Source organism: Cynara cardunculus (genome assembly GCF_001531365.2).
Source record: "Cynara cardunculus var. scolymus isolate 2C chromosome LG 10, CcrdV1, whole genome shotgun sequence".
In the NCBI taxonomy this organism is placed as follows: Eukaryota; Viridiplantae; Streptophyta; class Magnoliopsida; order Asterales; family Asteraceae; genus Cynara; species Cynara cardunculus.
In genome coordinates, this window is record NC_037537.1 from 20750045 (window position 1) to 20769252 (window position 19208).

Sequence of the window (19208 nt, forward strand, 5' to 3'; positions counted from 1 at the left end):
AAGGAACATGTTTTTGAGGGACAAATTGGAATAAATTTGGTTTTCTGCATAAAGCCCCTCAAGAATATAACCAAATAAATCACTTTCTATATCACTAAGTCCCTATCAAAAAGTTATGTATAGTCGACCAAGTAAGTTGCGAGTCTCATTAAACTCCTAACACACAGACCCTAACTTTACAAACTCAACTCATGTGGGTCGTTCTTGTTTTGATCAACCGTTATGGTTAAATGAGAGATTATAAAATGACGAAATATGAAAGAAATTAAATTGAATTAAACGAACGGTAGTTTTGGAAAAAAAAACTGTTTTTATTTTTAAAAGATAATCATGTTTTATTTTTAGAAAATAATCATCAATCACTCTCTCCCTTCTTCCTCTTGAATTGCGCGACTCTGTTTAATATGATGTTTGTTTCTATTTTTAGAAGATAATCATGTTTTATATGATATTTGTTTAAATTTCATAGCGTTGTTTAATCTATGAACTTTGATTGTTTCTATTTTTTTTTACCGAAGTTCACAGGTGAAACCAGAAAATTCATAGGTGAAACAATAATTTTTGTTTAAAATTCATAATGTTGTTTCGTATATGAACATTGATTGTTTCAAAAAAATTCACCAAACAGAAAGTGGATGAGATAATTAAGAAAATTTAAACAAAGTAAATAAGATAATTAAAAAAAAGTGACAGTTAATAAATGTGATATGAGTATATGAGAAAAATGAAAATATCCCGGCTATCAAAGTTTTTTTTTATTAACTTAGATATCCAACCCGCTATGCGAGCCGACTAATCACAGGCCGACCACCTGCTTTGCAGATAGCCCAGAGTCACCGCATTTGAACCCTCGTGGCCACAAGAGGATTTTTATTCCTTCTTGGATTTGAACATGTGAACTCCTGGTATTTTTGATCTTTGGAGTCAAGCTCAAACCAATCAGGCACCACCCTTGTGGTTACCGGTTAACAAAGTTTGTACTAATTAGGCGGTTAAGAAAAGAAAGGTCTAAAAGTACTTTCTCGAGTTTTATGCAGATTGACTTGCAGAAAAAGAAAAAAAAGGCCTCTTTCACAATTGAGCGCCTGTACACTCACAAAGAGAGGAATGGTTTGTTTGGCAAAAAGATTAATTGATCAAATGCATTTTCCAATCTGATCATTGACGACCATGTTATGTCGTCTTACATGAGATCAGGTATTTACTCCATCTACAGCTCTACCACGTCTTCCATATTTTCAGTAAGAATCAAAGGAGATGTTTATGTCGTTTACTCTATTTCACGATCTCTTCCATGTAATCTTTTGATTGATCGAAACTCTACAAACCTTAACCGCAAATTCTATGCGCACAAGATGCAGGAATCAACCAAAAGAGTCGTTGGCCTAGTGGTATGTGGGGACTTTGCCTTCCAAGAGACTCGAGGTCCAAACCTCAACAAAGATTAGGAGGGTGTGTATGTCTATTTGTCGTTCATAAATAGGAATCAAGGCATCCCATCTTTGATAAAAGTCAATCAACCTGGTTCAACCTCTGTACGATTTGGATGGTCAATAAATTAATTTAAGTTTTTTTTTTAAATAAAAGTCGTTCCATCGGGTAATAATTCTTAAAGTGTCATCTCATCTCTTTATAATTCATATTTAGGGGCTGTTTACCAAATTTTTTTATTAAGTCATGTATGGATAAATTTGTCTGTCTGGATAAATGAGTATTGTTGTTTACTTTTTTTATCTGAATCAACAGTCTGAATAACATAAATGATCGATTTACCCGCAAGTATTAATTATTTGAACAAAAAAAAATTCATAAAGAGGCCGATAATGAGTGTCTCATATGGGAAGGAGGCGGTGCTTCAAATAAGGGGTAGAAGTGTCATTTTTGTGGCTGAATAAGGACAACACACCATTTCTATCTGTGCGATTTAAGCCATGTTCCGTGCGAATAAGTCGTAAGTAAACAATCTAAATGAGTTATGCGAATAAGCCAGATAGACTAATAAGCCTAATTAAGCCGCAAGTAAACAACCCATTACATAGATATACATGTTTAGGGACAAAGATAAAACAAATATATAATCTATATATATATTTAAAGGAGAAACCAAGGTTGATGACTTGGCTTCTCCTAAAGGTTATAAACTTATTTATCTTTTTTTCATTCATCATTCTTAATTTTTTTTTTAATTTTTATAAACATTGATTATTCATTTATGTTTGCATTTAACATAATCCTTTCATTTTCCCTAACTCTTTTTCATGAATTGTTCATCATTCAATCTATTTTTATTTATCTCCATCACTTGGTTTTTCTCTCACACCCTCTCAACTTCTATCTCAATCTTATACATATCTAAATTTATTTTATTTCTCTTTGGTTTTTCTTCTATTTTACTATTAATGATATTCATAGGTTTTTTTTTTTATTTTTTCACTTCTCCCGTAATTTTATGTATGTTTGTATCGTTATTTAGATTGCATTATAGTTTTTATGCATTATGTCATGAAGATTTGAAGAAGTTTTCAAGTTCAATATTTGATTTTTTTTGTTGCAATATAAGGTAATAATTTTATATTGATTTGTTTCGTGATTTTGATTGCATTATAATTTTATTTATGCTTGTATCGTATTTTTGTTTGCAATATAACTCTTATGTATTAGGCAATGATAAAAAATATTCAAGTTCGCTATGTAATTTTTACTTATGTTGAACGTTTTTTGGTTTGCAGGTTTTCGAGTTCTTTAACGTTTATATATCAAGTCTTGAAAATTTGAAGTTTTCAAGTTTGGGTTGTGGGAATTTATGATTATGATCTAAGGTAAGAATTTTATGCAAGTTTGTTTTGTAATTTAGAGTGTATTATAATGTTATGTATGTTTGTATCAAGATTTTGATTGGATTATATTTTTAAGTATGTTCTTATCGTAAGTTTAGTCGTATTATAATTTTATGTATGTTTATGTTGTGATTTTGATTGCATTATAATTTTATCTATTGGATTATAAAGATTTGAAGCCTTAAGTTTGGTATGTAATTTTTTACATATCGTATAATTAGTCTATTCACTATTGTGTTTTTAAAGTCAAGGTGTATGTTGAGGATAAAAAATGGTACATATACATCATCCTTTGAAGGAGACATCTTTACGCGGAGTATTTTTTATTCTTGAGTTTGTGTCAGATTCCTTAATATTTCCGTCATTATTATTATTCATTTTATTTAGTTTTACATTCTTATTACTAAACAAATATCTCTCTCTCTCAATATATATATATATATATATATGTGTGTGTGTGTGTGTGTATAAATATTAAAATTTCACTAACTATATTTTATTTAATTTTTTCGAATTATTTGAATACGATTTGTTGATGTTTCTATTAACAATTAATATATATTTATATAGTCAATCCTCAGATCATTAATCAAAGTACTCATATTACTGCGCAACGAGCTGTTCCCATACTAGTTAATTTTAAATATACCTCACAAAATCTTAGAAAAATACCACTCAAAATCCGTAAGCAAACAAACATTTAATAGATCTATAACACATTTCTCAGCATTTTGACTTAATCTGTAATTAATCGGACCTATATATAACCGACCACCGAAAAAAGTACTAACCACTTAAAGATGTATAAATATGCTATTTGCTAGGCTACAAATTTCTTTTCATGATTTTAGGTCAAGGTCAATAACTAAGGCTATTCATGTAGTCCGAAGTAGACCAAAATTGAAAACTTCAACATAACCGAATAAAAATCAAAACATCGATGTTGTATAAAATTAAGCTGTGATCATATAAATTTATTATTCTGGATATCCAACCCGTTATGCAAGTTAACTAATTGCAGGACGATCACCAACTTTACAGATGGCCCGGAATCACTGCATTTGAACTTTCGTAGCCATAAGTAGATTTTCTTGATTTTTACAGATGTATATATAAAACGAGTGTCGTTTTAAATTTAAAAGATACGAAAAACCAACCGTAATTAATTAATTAATTTTATATAAAATCTAAAATCTAAAATGAACCTAAATATCACCAAAAAATTCCCAATCATTGTTTTTACCTCCAACAGTTCCAAAATAACGAATCAAACACGAAAGTGGTACTTCAATTTTAGTCGTCGTCTTCATCTTTCCCTTTCGGTTTGATGTTCTCCATATCTCTAATGGGAAATCAGTCGGCAGTAATCCTTCGTTAATCTGCTCTTAGCATGATCTTGATTACCGTTTGTAATCTGGATATATACATATATACATACATCTAGCTTTAAATGATCACAGAAGCGGCTATCGATTGTTTGTTGCCTTCATGGTGGGAGGTCCAAGTCACCGTCGCCGCCGCGTTCTTCTTCATTGTCGCCTACTGGTTCTTCGCATACGACGGTGACATCAGTACCGGTGATCGGTCCCTGATTGATAACTCCTCTCTGGTTTCCGGTGATGTCATTGATGACAAAGAAAAGGTCATTTATCCTAATTCGAACTGCTATTGTGATTATTATCGCAACTCCGGTTGTTTTTCTGGTGAGATTATTTATTTTTGGTGTGGTGATTTGCGGTTGTTACCGCTGATTTGCATGTGATTCGTAAGTGACTGTGTGGATTGTGGCCCACTTATGACATCTCTATCCTGTTTTAACACTTTTCCTTCGAGGATTCGTAATCTGAGTGAATATCGTACTTCTTTTCCAAGAACAAGAAAAGAACTTACGAAAACAGTTTGACATGATATCTTCTATGTATTAAATTGTTTCTTTTAACTTTATTAAACTTATCACGACATTCAGGATTCGGTGTTTAGTTCTTAACAAAATCCATGTCAAAATTGAAATTAACAACTAATAGGTTTGATCTCTCTCCCTTGGAACAGAGAGAGCGTGTACTTAGGGTTGTATTCTACGGAACTGAATCTGACTCTGAACCCAAAGAAAAGTCAAAATTTGACTTTTTAGTATGAACTTTGTTGCTGTTACCTTTCATCTTCAAAACTGAAAACAATTGTTTTTGATTGTTGAGGCTAACGTGATTGCATACATTTAATATGAGAAATAAGCATCACAGTGTCGGAAGTTTGGAGCTAAAAAACTAAAACATCGATGATAACCTTGAATAAGAAGTACCAGATTTGGATTTCACAAACCAGAAGTGAACATTGTGGGATGTGTTAAGCAATGCAATAAACATTTATCAACCTCATTACTGTATACCGCATGACGGTTGAGGGGGTGAGGAGGAGGGGCAGGCTGAGGAAGACGTGAGATAAGCAGTTGAGGATAAATATAGCGGCCTTAGGCATTTTCGAGGACTTGACGTTTGTTTGGATGAATATTTGGTACCTACGACTAGGATAGCAAACTTTGGGTAGGGATATGTAGCATGGGCTGGAGGAGGGTGGATCAGTTAGAGGGTGAGATAAGGAGAGGGGTAGCATGGTGTTACCAGAGTCTTAAGTCCTATAGTGGGTTGTCTTAGTTTTTCTACCTTTCAGGTCAACTATTGTATCTACGCGTGTGACCTATTTGTTGTACACTAGTCTTGGATTTTCTTCTTGTAATTGTAGTTGTCCGTACTGCATTTAGTGTTTGCTTGTTTGTTTAACTATTTCCCTTACATATGTCTCTTTGCATTTTCTGTTTACTGCACTCATTGTTAGTTTGCACACGTTCTCACATTTAGCTTGCTCGCTGGTTTCTTTTAGTTTTTGTTATGCAAGCCGGGGGTCTTCACGGAAACAATCTCTCTACCTAGAGGCAAGGTTTACGTACATCCTACCCCTGATCCTACCTCTCGTGGGATTTACCGGGTCCGTTTGGTTTGGTTTGGTTATTGCTGTATAGGAATCTTAAATTATTGCTTTCAAAGAAATAACCTCCTGGGCAATGCAAAGTTATAGTCTTTATTTTTGCTGCCCAGTTTTGGTTTCTTTACTTATTATCCGTTGCACAGGGTGATTTTCCATTTGTATGACGTGCCCTTCTGCACTTTGTAGATAGATCAACTGAAGGGTGACCCTCACGGCAGCTCAGCTTATATTATAAAGGTATATCTAAACGAAACAAGTGAAAAAAATGGTCTTGTATTTCCTTGGAGTTGGTGTATTGTCTGTATTTATGAAAAGGATAAATGTTTTAATTTTTATATTATTATATATAGATATTACCATGAAGCTCAAGATGGCCAAAAATGCAGATTTGGAAGAGAAATATAATGTGCCACAAGCCCAAATCTCATGTCTAAACAGAATTCCCATAGTATTTATCTTTGATGTTTTGTGCATAATTATTCAGTCTGCTCATTTATGTATTTTGATATTTATTCGAACATGGTGGATTGAATAAAGTAATGAGTAATGACTTAAATCAGATTATTCAGTCTAGTCATTTATGTATTTTTACTGCTCTACAGTTTAAACTTAGGTATTACCCAGTGTAGAAGGGTTCTGTACTGCCGTAGATTTTAATCAAGGAAAATAGCTTCTTATTGAAGCTCTGTTTGCTGATTAGTAGCATGGAATTTTATGTTTTGTAGGTGGAACTGTTAGCAGCTAAGAATCTTATTGGTGCTAACCTGAATGGCATGTCAGATCCTTATGCAATCATCACTTGTGGTACAGAAAAGCGGTTTAGGTAATTGATCGGATTAGTTGGTTCCCTTTTCTTTTCGAGGCTTAATGCTGCACATGAAGTTTATTTAATTTCCTTCCAGTTCACCAAAATCTCCGAATTTACTACTATGCAGATAGTAGTCATTAGCTCCAAATCGTTAGCTGATCTTGTTTCATGTTAACTTCCTTACTCTCTGAACTTACATTTGAGATGGAAACAAATTGAAAACCATGTACAGTTATATTTTTATTTTTTTGTTTCATTTCATACTTCGATTTGAAGGAAAGAAACTATCTGATGATTTATTGATTTGTACCTGTGATTGCTTTTAGTTAATTTCCATTATGCTCGAACTATACATTTAAGGGTTGCTTCTATCTTATGATTCAAGTAATTTTTACTCATGCTAATTCTGCAGCTCGATGGTTCCTGGTTCAAGAAATCCAATGTGGGGAGAGGAATTCAATTTTTCTGTAGATGAACTTCCTGTAAAGGTACTTATTGAGTGTCATGTAAAGCTTGACTGTTTAGGATATAGGAGAATTAAGATAGATCCCATGGCACATGCAAATCATTGTTTTTCATATGATGTACTGTCTTTCATATTAAGGGACTGTCAGCAGCAAAGTTGTCCTCGTCTCAGTCAATGAAAAATGACGCTCACTTGCAAGTGCCAAAGCGAAATGGTTCTGTTGTCAATGAAATGTAACTTTTACTCTCTGTGCATTTGTATGATGACATTGGATGGTCTTCTGCGAAATTCTGCCTAAAGCTTGCTTTTGTTGCATCAATATGATATAACTGGCTTAATATGCTTAATGACGTTTATGATTGTAGAATTTAATTTATGCAGGATATGACAGTCATTTCTTTCTATCATATACTATATAGTTGGTGATGATGATAGATTTGTTTTGACAGGATCTGTACCTGCACTTGTCGTCCTTTGACAATGCCTTCTTTCTACTTTAACAATGCTTCCTTTTTCTACTTCTTTATTTCAGAGAGTAATATATTTTCTTTCACCTTTTCTTCTTCGTAAGAGAGGAATATATTTCCTTCTTCTTACTTGGACTCTCTCTCAAAGCAAATGACATCTGGTCTTGCACCATCTTTGAGGGGGAGGCTCTCTTTTTTCCACCACCTCCACTCTCTCTAACAGAACCCAACTACTATCTTCACTTTCAGTTATCAGAAAACTGTTTCTGATGAGTCTAGAGTTTCTAGACTCATGCAAGACATAGGAAGAAGCATGGAAATGTGTAATAGAAGTCAAGATGAACAGGGGTGTTTTTTGTAGTTTTCCTAATAAGTTGTTGAGTCGGTTGTGGTAGTTGGAGTTGAGTTGGTTATGTTGGGTATAAAAGGTGGGAGGGGGAGCAGGTAGGGTCATCTAATGATTGTTCTCAAAACACACCCGTGAGTTCGTGGAGGAGAGACCAGCCTCTCAAATGCCTGGAGTTATGAGCTTTGAGTGATTGTAGTTGTGAATTGTGATCAATCAAGCATCCGACTACTGCTTCTGACTAAATACGTGTTCGTGTTCATTCAATTCCGCCCGTTTTCATTCAATTTCGCTGGTGTTCATTAGATTCAAATTTCAACCCTATGACGACAGCAGCTGTAAACAGGAGGGCTGTGTCCTTGACAACGACAAAATAGGAATGAAGCATAGAGAGAGCACCAAATAAGAGAGGCATCAGGGGAATCACCAATTTGCAGAAATCAGATCTGGTTGGAGAGACCTCCCTGGTCACTAGTTTCCAGAGAGGAAGAGTTGCTTGGAAGTCAGATCCATCAACTTTTTAATCATGTAGGAGGTGTCATCATGCGAGAGAATGACAACCCCCAATTTTGCTTCACATGAGATTTTCACTTTAGCTAGGGAGGTCTTTAGGAGGGTTTTAGAGCATGTTTTTACACGGAGATTAGGCTGATTTTTTGGCTACAGAAAAGGTATAAACCCTTTTTCAAATTTCCGATGTAAGTTCATTTTTGTTGATAGAAAATATCCAGATTGGGGGTCAAATATTATCATCAACAAGAGTTTCAAACCCACAATTGTTGCTCTTTTCTATACTCAGTCCATGCTTTTCTTTCATGGCTGAGTTCTGACAAGTTCAATTACTTTCTATTCAGTCCTACCTAGAAACCTTGACAGTATTTTTCATCCTTCTATAGATAATAAGAAGCTTAGCTTTTTTGGTATCTGATCTTCATCGGTGCATTCCAGCTCATATCTTCACAGGAAGGTCATGCAGGAAAATACATGTGTTAAGAGCAGAGAAAGCAAACTTCTTTTGAATCAAATCAATACAAATTTATCTGTACAAAGTCAAAATTAGCTGTCTTGAGATTCTTTTGTGAATCTTCAATTTCTTTTTCATGTCTCAAGTATCAGATGGTTTGGGACAGGGTAATCCACCTGAATGCAGATTAGGGGCATCATTCCTTATGTGCCTTTACTGGTTACTTGGTATCCATCTCAAACTTCCTTATACCATCTATCACCTTGGTCATGGAGAAGGCCATGGGCAATAGCAAGCCGCTGCAGTTTAGTACAATTCATTAGATCCATCATTGGTCATTTTTTAAGATAGAAGTGCGATGGTTTGGCTCAGGTGTTACATGCAGGCCAGGTTTTGTTTTGTTCCAATAATGGTCGTTGGAGAACCTTCTTTTGATTGTTGGCTGCAATTGTATTTGTATGAGTATGACCCTATCGCTGTTCTTGCTCGCTTTGAATTGGTTGGGCAGTTTACGTTGGTTTCGACTAAATATATTGAGTGTTCGTTTCAGATATTTCTAGACACGGTTTGTATCAGATTAGCTCTGAAACTTTCAGATATTATTAAAAAATTATAAAAATTTTCACTAAAAACAAAGAATTCCTCCTTGCTCTTGGAAGAAAGGTGAAGTAGTTTTTGTTAGGAGTAATGTCTATAGCGATGAGTGATCAAGAGAGTGTCATATTGATAAACCTGATTATGATTATGGGGATTATATATGCTTATGAAATCATTCCTTAAGAGGCTTTACATTTGAGTATCTCGTATCTGCATGATTGCATCACATCATCTTTCAGTAAATGAGGCTGAGAGAGAAGAATGTATGCTATGCTCTAAATGTCTAACTCAATATCATCATGTCCAGAGCAATTAATGCAAGTGATTTTTTCTAATGATAATGATTATTCATTGCTTTTGGACAGATTAACGTGTCAATATATGATTGGGATATTATTTGGAAAAGTGCAGTTCTTGGTTCAGTGACCATTCCTGTTGAAAATGAAGGTCAAACCGGTGCCGTATGGCACCCCTTGAGTAGTTCACCAGGACAGGTAATTGTAATTTTGTCTTATTTCGTCTTCTGTTGGTAGACGTATCTTTTCATTGGCCATCCTCTTAAAGTGATTAATTAAATATGTAAAGCACTGCTGTTTCTCAGGTTTGTCTCCATATTAAGACAATTAATCTCCCTACGAACTCTTCCAGGTAGCATGTTGCTTAACTCTTTTCCTAATGGCTGTTGGTTTGATCTCCATGTACTTTTAAAGATTTTTGTGTTTTTTTTATCATATGGACTACTCTTTGTTACATAAAGGCTTGTTACTGTATGTAATGTTACCCTTCCCTATTTGATCAGCCTCCTGTGAACGTGCTCCTAATATGAGCTTTTATACAGTAGGAAAAGATTACTCCATGCACAGGTAAAACGGAGTACAATAGACCTTCCCAAATTCTTCAAAGCCTGGTGCTTACTACATCTGGACCCTATTCCCTAAATAAATTGTTTTCTTTTGAGGTGGTTGTACCTGTGATGGACGCCATCAGGTTGTGGTGGTTTTGGTTGAATCAGAGTGTTTACACACATGGTGAAAATTAAATTACATTGTTTGTACCTCAGAGTAGGGGATGGTTTCAGGACTTTCTCAAAGGGCTGTATTGGTTTTTCTAGTTTCTTCCTTCCGGGGCATTTTTTCTACTGTTAGATGGATTATTGATACAAACCGAATCGATAACAACAGAATTGGAGAGTGATTTGTATTAACTACAAACAGTCATAGGGTTACAATCGATTTCCAGGCACTTCGAGACTGCAGGTGCCGGATGTCTCCCAAGGCTCTCGCCCAAAACACACATGAATTGATCGATAAAACCCTAATGACCTAACCCCCTCCTATTCATACTATCCCACTTTACTACTCTTGCATTACCTACTTGTACTACTGTTGTACTGCATTAGGCACTTGTACCCTAGGCTACCATATTTGACCCCACTACCTAAGGTACAACAATTAACTAAAAATTGTCTCTTCGTTTGGGGTCGTCTGGAGAAATCCAGTTTTTTTGTAGCCTCTTCTTCTCCATCTCTATATGTGCTTGTTGACATATGGTTGTTATTAGGTTCTAAGTTCTAACAATAGTCTTTGGTTAGTCGTCTATATCTGTATGGAATTGCGGTTCATGTGTATTGGGTGCTAGAAACAGAACGTGAATGTGTTCAGGATATTTTCTCAAGAAACACATCCACTTTCTCATTGCATTTTGCATGTACAACTGAACATGTGTGATTGCAGAGAATTTATGACTTGATTCTGTTTACACTAAATCATGTGCTGCTTGATGACTGTCAAATTACTTTTTAGGGGTTTGAAAGGTTATGCTGGTGCTAATCCTAGAAGACGGAATTCGGTGTATAATTTAAAACCAGGGCCAATAGTGGTACATCAGAAACCTGGGCCTTTGCAGATGATATTTGACCTTCTACCAGATGAGGCAAATTTCTTTCTTTAACAGTTAGCTTCTATAGGGCCAATAGATCTCATTCTGATGTAAGAATCTGAATATACTGCCACGACTGCCTCCTTAAGTTGCTCAGATAGTATAAATATATGTTTCAGGTTGTTCAACACAGCTATTCATGTGCAATGGAGAGGTCATTCTTGTATCATGGCCGTATGTATGTTTCGGCTTGGCATATCTGCTTTCACTCTAATGTATTCTCAAAACAAATGAAGGTTAATCTGCGATTTTTTTCACATCATATATGCTTCCATTCATATTCTGCAGCGTTATATACAGTGTCATTCAGTTCACCTACACAAGATAGCACTTTTTTTTTGTTGTTGGTCCCCCAAAAGGTTTTCAGTTCGGATTGGGATTGCTGCATGAAACCTTCTTTTTAAATGTCCCGTATTATTGTTGTTCTATCGGCAATTCTCTAGTTGTCTTGTCCTGTGCTTAGCATGTAGATGAGAAAATTTGAAGAAATCTGGCATATTCTTCCTAATTTATGTGTCAAATGAAGTCAGATGCCATCCCCTCTGAAGTCAGCATCCACAGTATTAGTATTGCTTTACTATGTTAGCACCTCTGCGTGAGCAACATTGAATCTGTATGTTTTCCATTCCACAGGTGATTATTCCTTTTGGAGATATAGATGAGGTTTGTAGTCTCAGCTGTCCTTTCTGGGGTTTGATTATAGTATTTATATTAAAGCTTGCAGGGATAATGCCTGGTTTTGCAGATACGAAGGAGCCAACATGCAGTCATTAATCCTGCCATAACAATAGTTCTTCGCATGGGTGCTGGTGGACATGGCGTTCCTCCTTTGCGAAGTCCAGATGGTCAGTTTCAATAAGCTTTATGTAGGGATTTTTCTGTCCTATTATCGTTGCTCAAATATGCTTTCCAAACTTGTTTGGGGTGATCTTAAGTAAATAGACCTTCATCTGTAAAAAAAGTTTCTATATGGTTGGAAATTTTTGTTGAGATTGTTTTTATAATCTTATTCTATTCTTTTTCTTATTTCCATGACCGGTTGAGAAGAGTTTTACATGTTCTCTTTTTGTGCGGTTAGTTTTGTTTAATGTTATGGGCTTGACTTGCCTAAATGGGTATGTCTTAGAGGTGGTTTGGGCCATCTACATTTTATGACATTGGGAAATGGAAAATATAAATATTGTTGAACATATGATGTCTTTTGGATGATTATATTTAGTGTTAAATAGAGCTCTATAATCATTTTAAAGAATACATGGTCCACAATTAACTGAAAATTCTGTGTAAAATTGTATCATTTTCCCTCAACTATGGCCATATTTTAATTTCTAAACGAACCCTGTTTTAGTTTGAGTCTGTTTTTGAAAATAGTGTGATTTACCTCTATATGTTGTGGATTAAATAGTCCCCCAAGAAGAATAACATTCCTGAAAATAAATATTTCTTAAATTTGAGAGGTAGTAAAATGAAAAAAGTAACCAAAAGGTCATTCTAGTTTCTTGCCACTCATACTAACTTGTTACATATCTTTCATGTTATTTGCTATTCTGTTCTGTACTAAAGAAAATGCTACCCTATACAATCAACATCAGCAAAGGAATCATACATTTCTAATTCTGAAACTGAATTCACTTAATTGTTTTTACTCTCTCTTGCATTTTAAATGGGCATTGTTTTAATTACTTCCTTTTAGTGTGTTCTCAATATCTGTAGCGTGAATGTAACCCTATTTGTGGCTCATGGTTTTTGAAATTAATTTACAGGTAGAGTTAGATATATGTTTGCATCATTTTGGAACAGAAATCATGCAGTAAGAACTTTACAACGTTCAGCAAAGAACTACCATTCAATGGTAGAAGCTGAGAAGAAGGTGTGCCTTGTTCCTCTTTCAGCCTGGAGTTTTTTCATAGCCACTCTTATGATTATTTGTCACTTCTTTTTGTTTTTGTTCCTACTGTATTTCATTACCAGTGGTGGCATACTCGTTCTTTTGCAACTGGGCTGTTCTACCTCTGGGTTCAGACTTTGAAAGCTCTTTTGGTCCGTGATTGTTTTTTGCTGAGACTCAAATGTTAAATACTAAAAACCAAATAGAGAAGGGTTTTCAAGTGCAGCCACGATTGCCAAATAACTCACTAGCAAGAAGCTGAGGAAGAAGCTATGATCTATAAGTTTAATAACCATTAGCTTTTAAGTCAGTAGAAAGTCTCTGCACTAGTGAACTTCCAGTTATTGTGTACCTTCTAACTTATTTAACCATTAGGAGTTGCTTCCTTTTCGATGGTGTATCTTATGATCAATACTGCAATAAGCCGATAGATGGAAGGGTTAAGTTGTAGGCATAAAGCAATCACTTTAGGCATAAAGCAATCACTTTTTGGTTTTTATCTGACTTGAGGGTTAAACTTTTATAAAAGAAAATTGTTTGACATGATATCTGCCTGTATGTACCTTTATTTGGTAGAGTAATTGTTCACCGGTGTAATCCACCTATTTGATGAAAATTTTCTATGTACAGGAGCAACAACAGTCAGCATTGCGTGCAAGCAGTAGCTCTCTAAATCGTAAAAAACAGGTTAAGGTTTTAGAAGAAAGTGTGCCAAAAAAACACCAGCCATTTGTTCAAGAGGATGTTCTCACTGGCATATACAATGTATGGAAATAGTCAATACTCTTTATATTTGAGTGCCTGTTTTCATCATATTTATTGATATTTCTCAAAAATTACTCAGGATGTTTTTCCAAGGACTGCTGAACAGTTTTTTGACTTGCTGTTGAGTGATAGTTCAAATTTTACAAGTGATTACCGTTCAGCCCGGAAGGACACAAATCTTAATGTAAGCATCACCCTGTAAATTTTCATTTATAGATTATACGTCCATCTTGTACTTTCATCCTATTCCTCCACTTTCACCCATTGGAGTGGAATCATGGTTCAACTAAACATTGCGTTTCTATCACCAAATATTCATCCTTTTTCATTATATACACAAATTCATGTTTCTCTTATGTGTTCCAGTATTGTACCCACAACTTTATGCCTCTGAATTTGAGTTAAGTGAATCCTCTATTTAAGTCCCACCTTCTAGTTGCGCCTATAATGAAACTTTTGCTTTATTTAGGTCAGCTCTTTTGGTGGGCATTTATGATATGCCAGATCATACGAATTCTAGATTTTCTCATAAACCCTTAAATATATTCTATCCATACATGTTGGCGACTAAAAATTTTGATCTTTCATAACTGTCTACTGGTGGAACTGTATATTCTGTTGCACAAGGCTCCTGTGATAATTCCATTCACAGCTACCTGGTTCAGATGTTTGTTGCAGAAAGATGTGAGATTCCATTCCCATTCTAAGCTTTGTATTTCCCTTTTTGCTCATGTAGATGGGCCAGTGGCATTCTGCTGATGAATATGATGGCCAAGTCAGAGAAATTACATTTAGATCTCTTTGTAATAGTCCTATGTGCCCTCCAGACACCGCGATGACGGAGTGGCAGCACGTTCTGCTGTCCTCTGACAAAAAATCTCTGGTGAGTCCTTTTGGTGATCTCTTGAAATTATTCTTCATTAGCACCTTCAGACAGTCTCTACTTGGTGTTCATTGGTATTTTCACTTTTTATACTGAGAGCTTATTTGACTTCGTTCATGGATGATACTTCTGTAAAGTTGACAGATTACACTATCTTTATAGGTGTTTGAGACTGTACAACAGGCGCATGATGTTCCATTTGGATCTTATTTTGAGGTATATTTCATTTGTCGTTTGCTGCTTTTAGCCTGTTGTGGGATATCAAGTATATGTGAATTATATATTATGTAGATTTCTTGCTAGCATGCAGTCTTCAGTATTATGCATGCTTGTGTATGTAGAAGGATTACATAATAAGAAATCAATCAGAGAACATTTAAATCATAGGCCAAGATGATTGCATAAAAGGTATGTCACTTATGTGTGGGAAATAAGGCGATATAGTGGCTTGTTTGTGGGCAAAACTCATCTTAAGGCATCCCTAAAATGCTATTTACCTTTTATCTTTTTGCAGAAGACCTGTCATACCACATCCAAGCACTGGAACAAAATTGGTTTTATAGGAAGCCTGATAGAAACAGAGAAAATGTATTGGAAATTGGATTACTAGAAAGGGAAAATGAGCATAAGCTCTACACCAACAGAGAAAAACAACCAGAGTCAGGGACTCCTCTCCAGAGAATTCTCTCCTAGAAACAGAATTGGCCAAAATAACTAATGACCCTTGTCCCCACCTCAACACTAACTTTTTTCCTCTCCTAACGACCTGCTGCCTTCTCTCTCCTCATGTACACTTTCCATACTATGGGCTTCTTACCCACTTGAGTGACTATGGGCTTTTGGGCCTCAACACCAGAATTCCCAACATTGCCCACTTCTTTTACTGCAGCCTTGTCCTCAAGGCTGAAATCAGGAAATTGGCTCTGCAGCATATTGTCATCAACCCAAGTGACATCGTCCTTGTCTTTCCCTTTCCACTTCACCAAACACTGTCGAACTTGCTGCCCAGCAACTGAGATATCACGAGTTGCTCACAACTCCTCCGGCTCTTCTATAGTATCCTCATCAGCTGTTAGCCCATCAGGTAATGTGTCCTCAACCTGATAATCCCCCACAGCCCGCTTAAGTTGAGAGATATTAAATACCGGGTGAACTTTCTTTGAGGCCGGAAACTTTAACTTGTATAACACTCTTCTTACCCTCGAGACAATAGGAAAAGGACCGTAGTATATAGGAGCCAACTTGTGATTAATTCTTCTCGCCACAGTTTGTTGACGGTGAGGATGGAGCTTAAGGAAAACCCACTCACCCGCCTTGAATTCCTCGTCTTTTCTTTTACGATCAGCATGCTTCTTCATCTGCTGTTATGCTCGTAGTAAGTGGTGTTCCCATCTCGGTCAATTAGATTGGCAACAACTTGTTCCACCCTTATCTCCTCTTGTGTGTATCGATCTAACATCGGCGGTTTTCGTCCATACACGATCTGAATCGGAGTTATCCTCGTTGAACCATGGAATGTGGTGTTGTACCACAACTCAGCCCACGCAACCCATTGAGACCAACCTTTAGGCTGTTCGGAAGCAAAACAATGTAAATAGGTTTCAAGGCACCTATTCACTACCTCGGTTTGGCCATCTGTTTCCGAATGATGCAAGGAACTCATTTTTAACATAGTTGCTTGCAATCAAAAAAGTTCCTGCCAAAATAGACTAATAAATAACGGGTCTCTGTCACTTTCAATTGATCTTGGAAGGCCATGTAATCGTACCACCCCCCTTGCAAAAACATCGGCTACTTTCCTTGCTGTATATGGGTGTTTTAAGAGAATGAAGTGTGCATATTTGGACAGCCCGTTCACCACCACAAACACAGTTCGACCTTCTTTACTGCCATACGAAATTCTGTCAACCGATCATCCGTTCTATTGTTGACAGGAGGTGGATCTTGTGTTGATCCAACAGCTTCGCCAAATCAGCTATCATCGCCTCTCTGAATTCGGCCAAGGATCTCTGTAAATTTTCTTCCACTGTCACCACCGCATCTACCAATGCCTCCACACGATCACCCATATTTGTTGGTTTTGGTGGTATTTTCGAAATGCTAGCTCCTCTCGAGGATCCGGTAGGTCGGACCAATTGATAGAAACAGAGAAAATGTATCGGAAATTGGATTACTAGAAAGGGAAAATGAGCATAAGCTCTACACCAATAGAGAAAAAACAACCAAGTTGGGATTCCTCTCCAGAGAATTCTTTCCTAGAAACAGAATTAGCCAAAATAACAGAATGACCCTTATCCCCACCTCAACACTAACTTTATTCCTCTCCTAATGACCTGCTGCCTTCTCTCTCCTCATGTACACCTTCCATACTATGGGCTTCTTACCGACTTGATTGACGATGGGCTTTTGGGCCTCAACACCAGAATTTCCCACAGCGCCAAATATTTCTAAATGTCCTAATAGACTGCTTTATAGGACTTGAGTTTATAGAACCAAACAATTGTGCGTCCTATGTAAAGGTGTTATAATAGGATGTTAAAGATGTATTTGGGAATCCTAACAAAGTTTTTTTAGGATACTTTTGAAATAAAGTGTTATATATTTGTTTTTTATTGGATACTTTTGAGAAGTATCATATGAACACCTTTTTTTATAGGACCCCTGTTCTTTATAAGACATTTTTTGACATAGCAGTAGGATGCTTTATTTCATAATTGTCCAAAAAACTTGTTAGGATGCCCAAAAGCGTCCTATCAACTTATTGTAACACCTATATATAGGACGCACAATTGTTTGATCCTATTTACGTTCTATAAAGCCGACTTTGTTGTAGTGAAGAGGGTGAAACGTTTTCCTCCTGCCCTTTGACATATACTTGGTGATTGACTAGCAATAGATGTATTCCTCACGATGAACATGTGTGATATAAAAGACGACATCACAATTCACACATAACACCCGAAGTTCATTAGGTGAAGCCACGTAGATTTATTTACGTTGGGGCACCTTTCTTTTAGCAGTATTGATTGGGTAGGATAGAGATTTGCCCTAGGATCAATCTTCATCAAGGTAAGTTTCTGAATTCCACAGTTAAGCAAGTGAAACCAAATTAGACCTAGTATATCCCACTCGAAAGTAGACTCTGGGTGGGATTATGCATACCTGTTCTCTACCCCAAAGAGTGTAGCGGTTGTTTTCATAAAGACAAAAATGTTAATTAGAATAAATTTGGAATAATGCTTAAATTTTATCATATAAAGTTAGAATTGAATCAGGCGTTGTGCCCCCTTCTCCATTACAAGCAAAAAACAAGTTTTGGCTTCATAGTTTGTCGATACCATTTGAAATGAACTCTTCGTTTTTGTTCTTCTACTCTTACCATCTTGACACCCTGTGTTGCATCAGGTGCACTGTAGATGGGTTGTGGTGACGACATCAGAATCCTCGTGCTCTATTGATGTTAAAGTGGGTAAGTTACTTTTTTACGTTAATTGTTACCATGAACATCATGTTTATAATTGTACCTGCTCTTATAAGAAAACCAGTCTCTCCTCTAAATAGCAGTTATACTGTATAATCTCTGATGGTCTATTTTGTGGGTTCCATCCTCACATCAAGAACCCACAAAATGGAACTAAACGGTGTATACAAGTGAATAATTTGACATGCGTATATCAACAGAGTTTTGATTGGGCAAAATGCAACAAAGTTTGGTTTAATTCCTATTTAGTGTAACAAATAACTTTTTTCTCCATCAATGTAATAAAGTTTCAAATTTTCCTATTATGTACCCAGTTTAACCGGTAACATGTGATCACGTCGATACATGTTTATTGAAGGTGTACGAAAGGGTTACAACCAAGTGGAAGATAAACTTTTAAGGGTTGTTTACTTGTTTGGTTCACCAAATTCAGAGGATTTCAAGGGAATTGGAATTGATCAATTCCTTTGACCAAATTCCAATTCATTTGTTTGGTTCACATATTGAAATGGATGGAATCCTTTGAATTGCACAAATTAGTGAATTCACCATTCCTTGGCATGAGTGAAGGAATTGAATTCCATCCCTTTGCGTCCAATTTAACCAACAGCGCCCACCCTTTTGCCCAACATGACCATGCTACTACTGTCGTTGTCACATCCCCACTCATAACACCACTATTGTTGCCGTCACAACCGCCACCCACCCCAAACTGTCACTAACCATCATGCCACTACTGTCGTCATCACACCCACCCCCGTCACCCACCCCACACCCATGCACCCC

At 36.2% G+C, this 19208-nt stretch overlaps 1 protein-coding gene across 3 annotated transcripts in view; it reads left to right on the forward strand.

The window, feature by feature from the left end:
* The first annotated feature begins 4151 nt into the window (after window positions 1-4151).
* LOC112519697 (BAG-associated GRAM protein 1) overlaps window positions 4152-19208 on the forward strand; it is a 16242-nt gene continuing 1185 nt past the window's right edge. Inside the window, exons 1-17 of one of the 3 annotated variants that reach the window (XM_025127928.1) lie at window positions 4152-4479; window positions 5715-5819; window positions 6006-6056; window positions 6545-6642; window positions 7040-7115; window positions 9833-9961; window positions 10069-10115; window positions 11270-11399; window positions 11525-11641; window positions 12039-12068; window positions 12151-12250; window positions 13169-13275; window positions 13924-14058; window positions 14138-14242; window positions 14795-14941; window positions 15104-15157; window positions 18347-18410. In XM_025127928.1, coding sequence (XP_024983696.1) covers window positions 4288-4479; window positions 5715-5819; window positions 6006-6056; window positions 6545-6642; window positions 7040-7115; window positions 9833-9961; window positions 10069-10115; window positions 11270-11399; window positions 11525-11641; window positions 12039-12068; window positions 12151-12250; window positions 13169-13275; window positions 13924-14058; window positions 14138-14242; window positions 14795-14941; window positions 15104-15157; window positions 18347-18410 — 1687 coding nt within the window. In that variant the 5' untranslated portion in view covers window positions 4152-4287. Of the gene's footprint in view, window positions 4480-5714; window positions 5820-5962; window positions 6057-6544; window positions 6643-7039; window positions 7116-9832; window positions 9962-10068; window positions 10116-11269; window positions 11400-11524; window positions 11642-12038; window positions 12069-12150; window positions 12251-13168; window positions 13276-13923; window positions 14059-14137; window positions 14243-14794; window positions 14942-15103; window positions 15158-18346; window positions 18411-19208 lie in introns of all 3 variants that reach the window. The other 2 variants (XM_025127929.1, XM_025127930.1) reach the window with 2 other exon arrangements.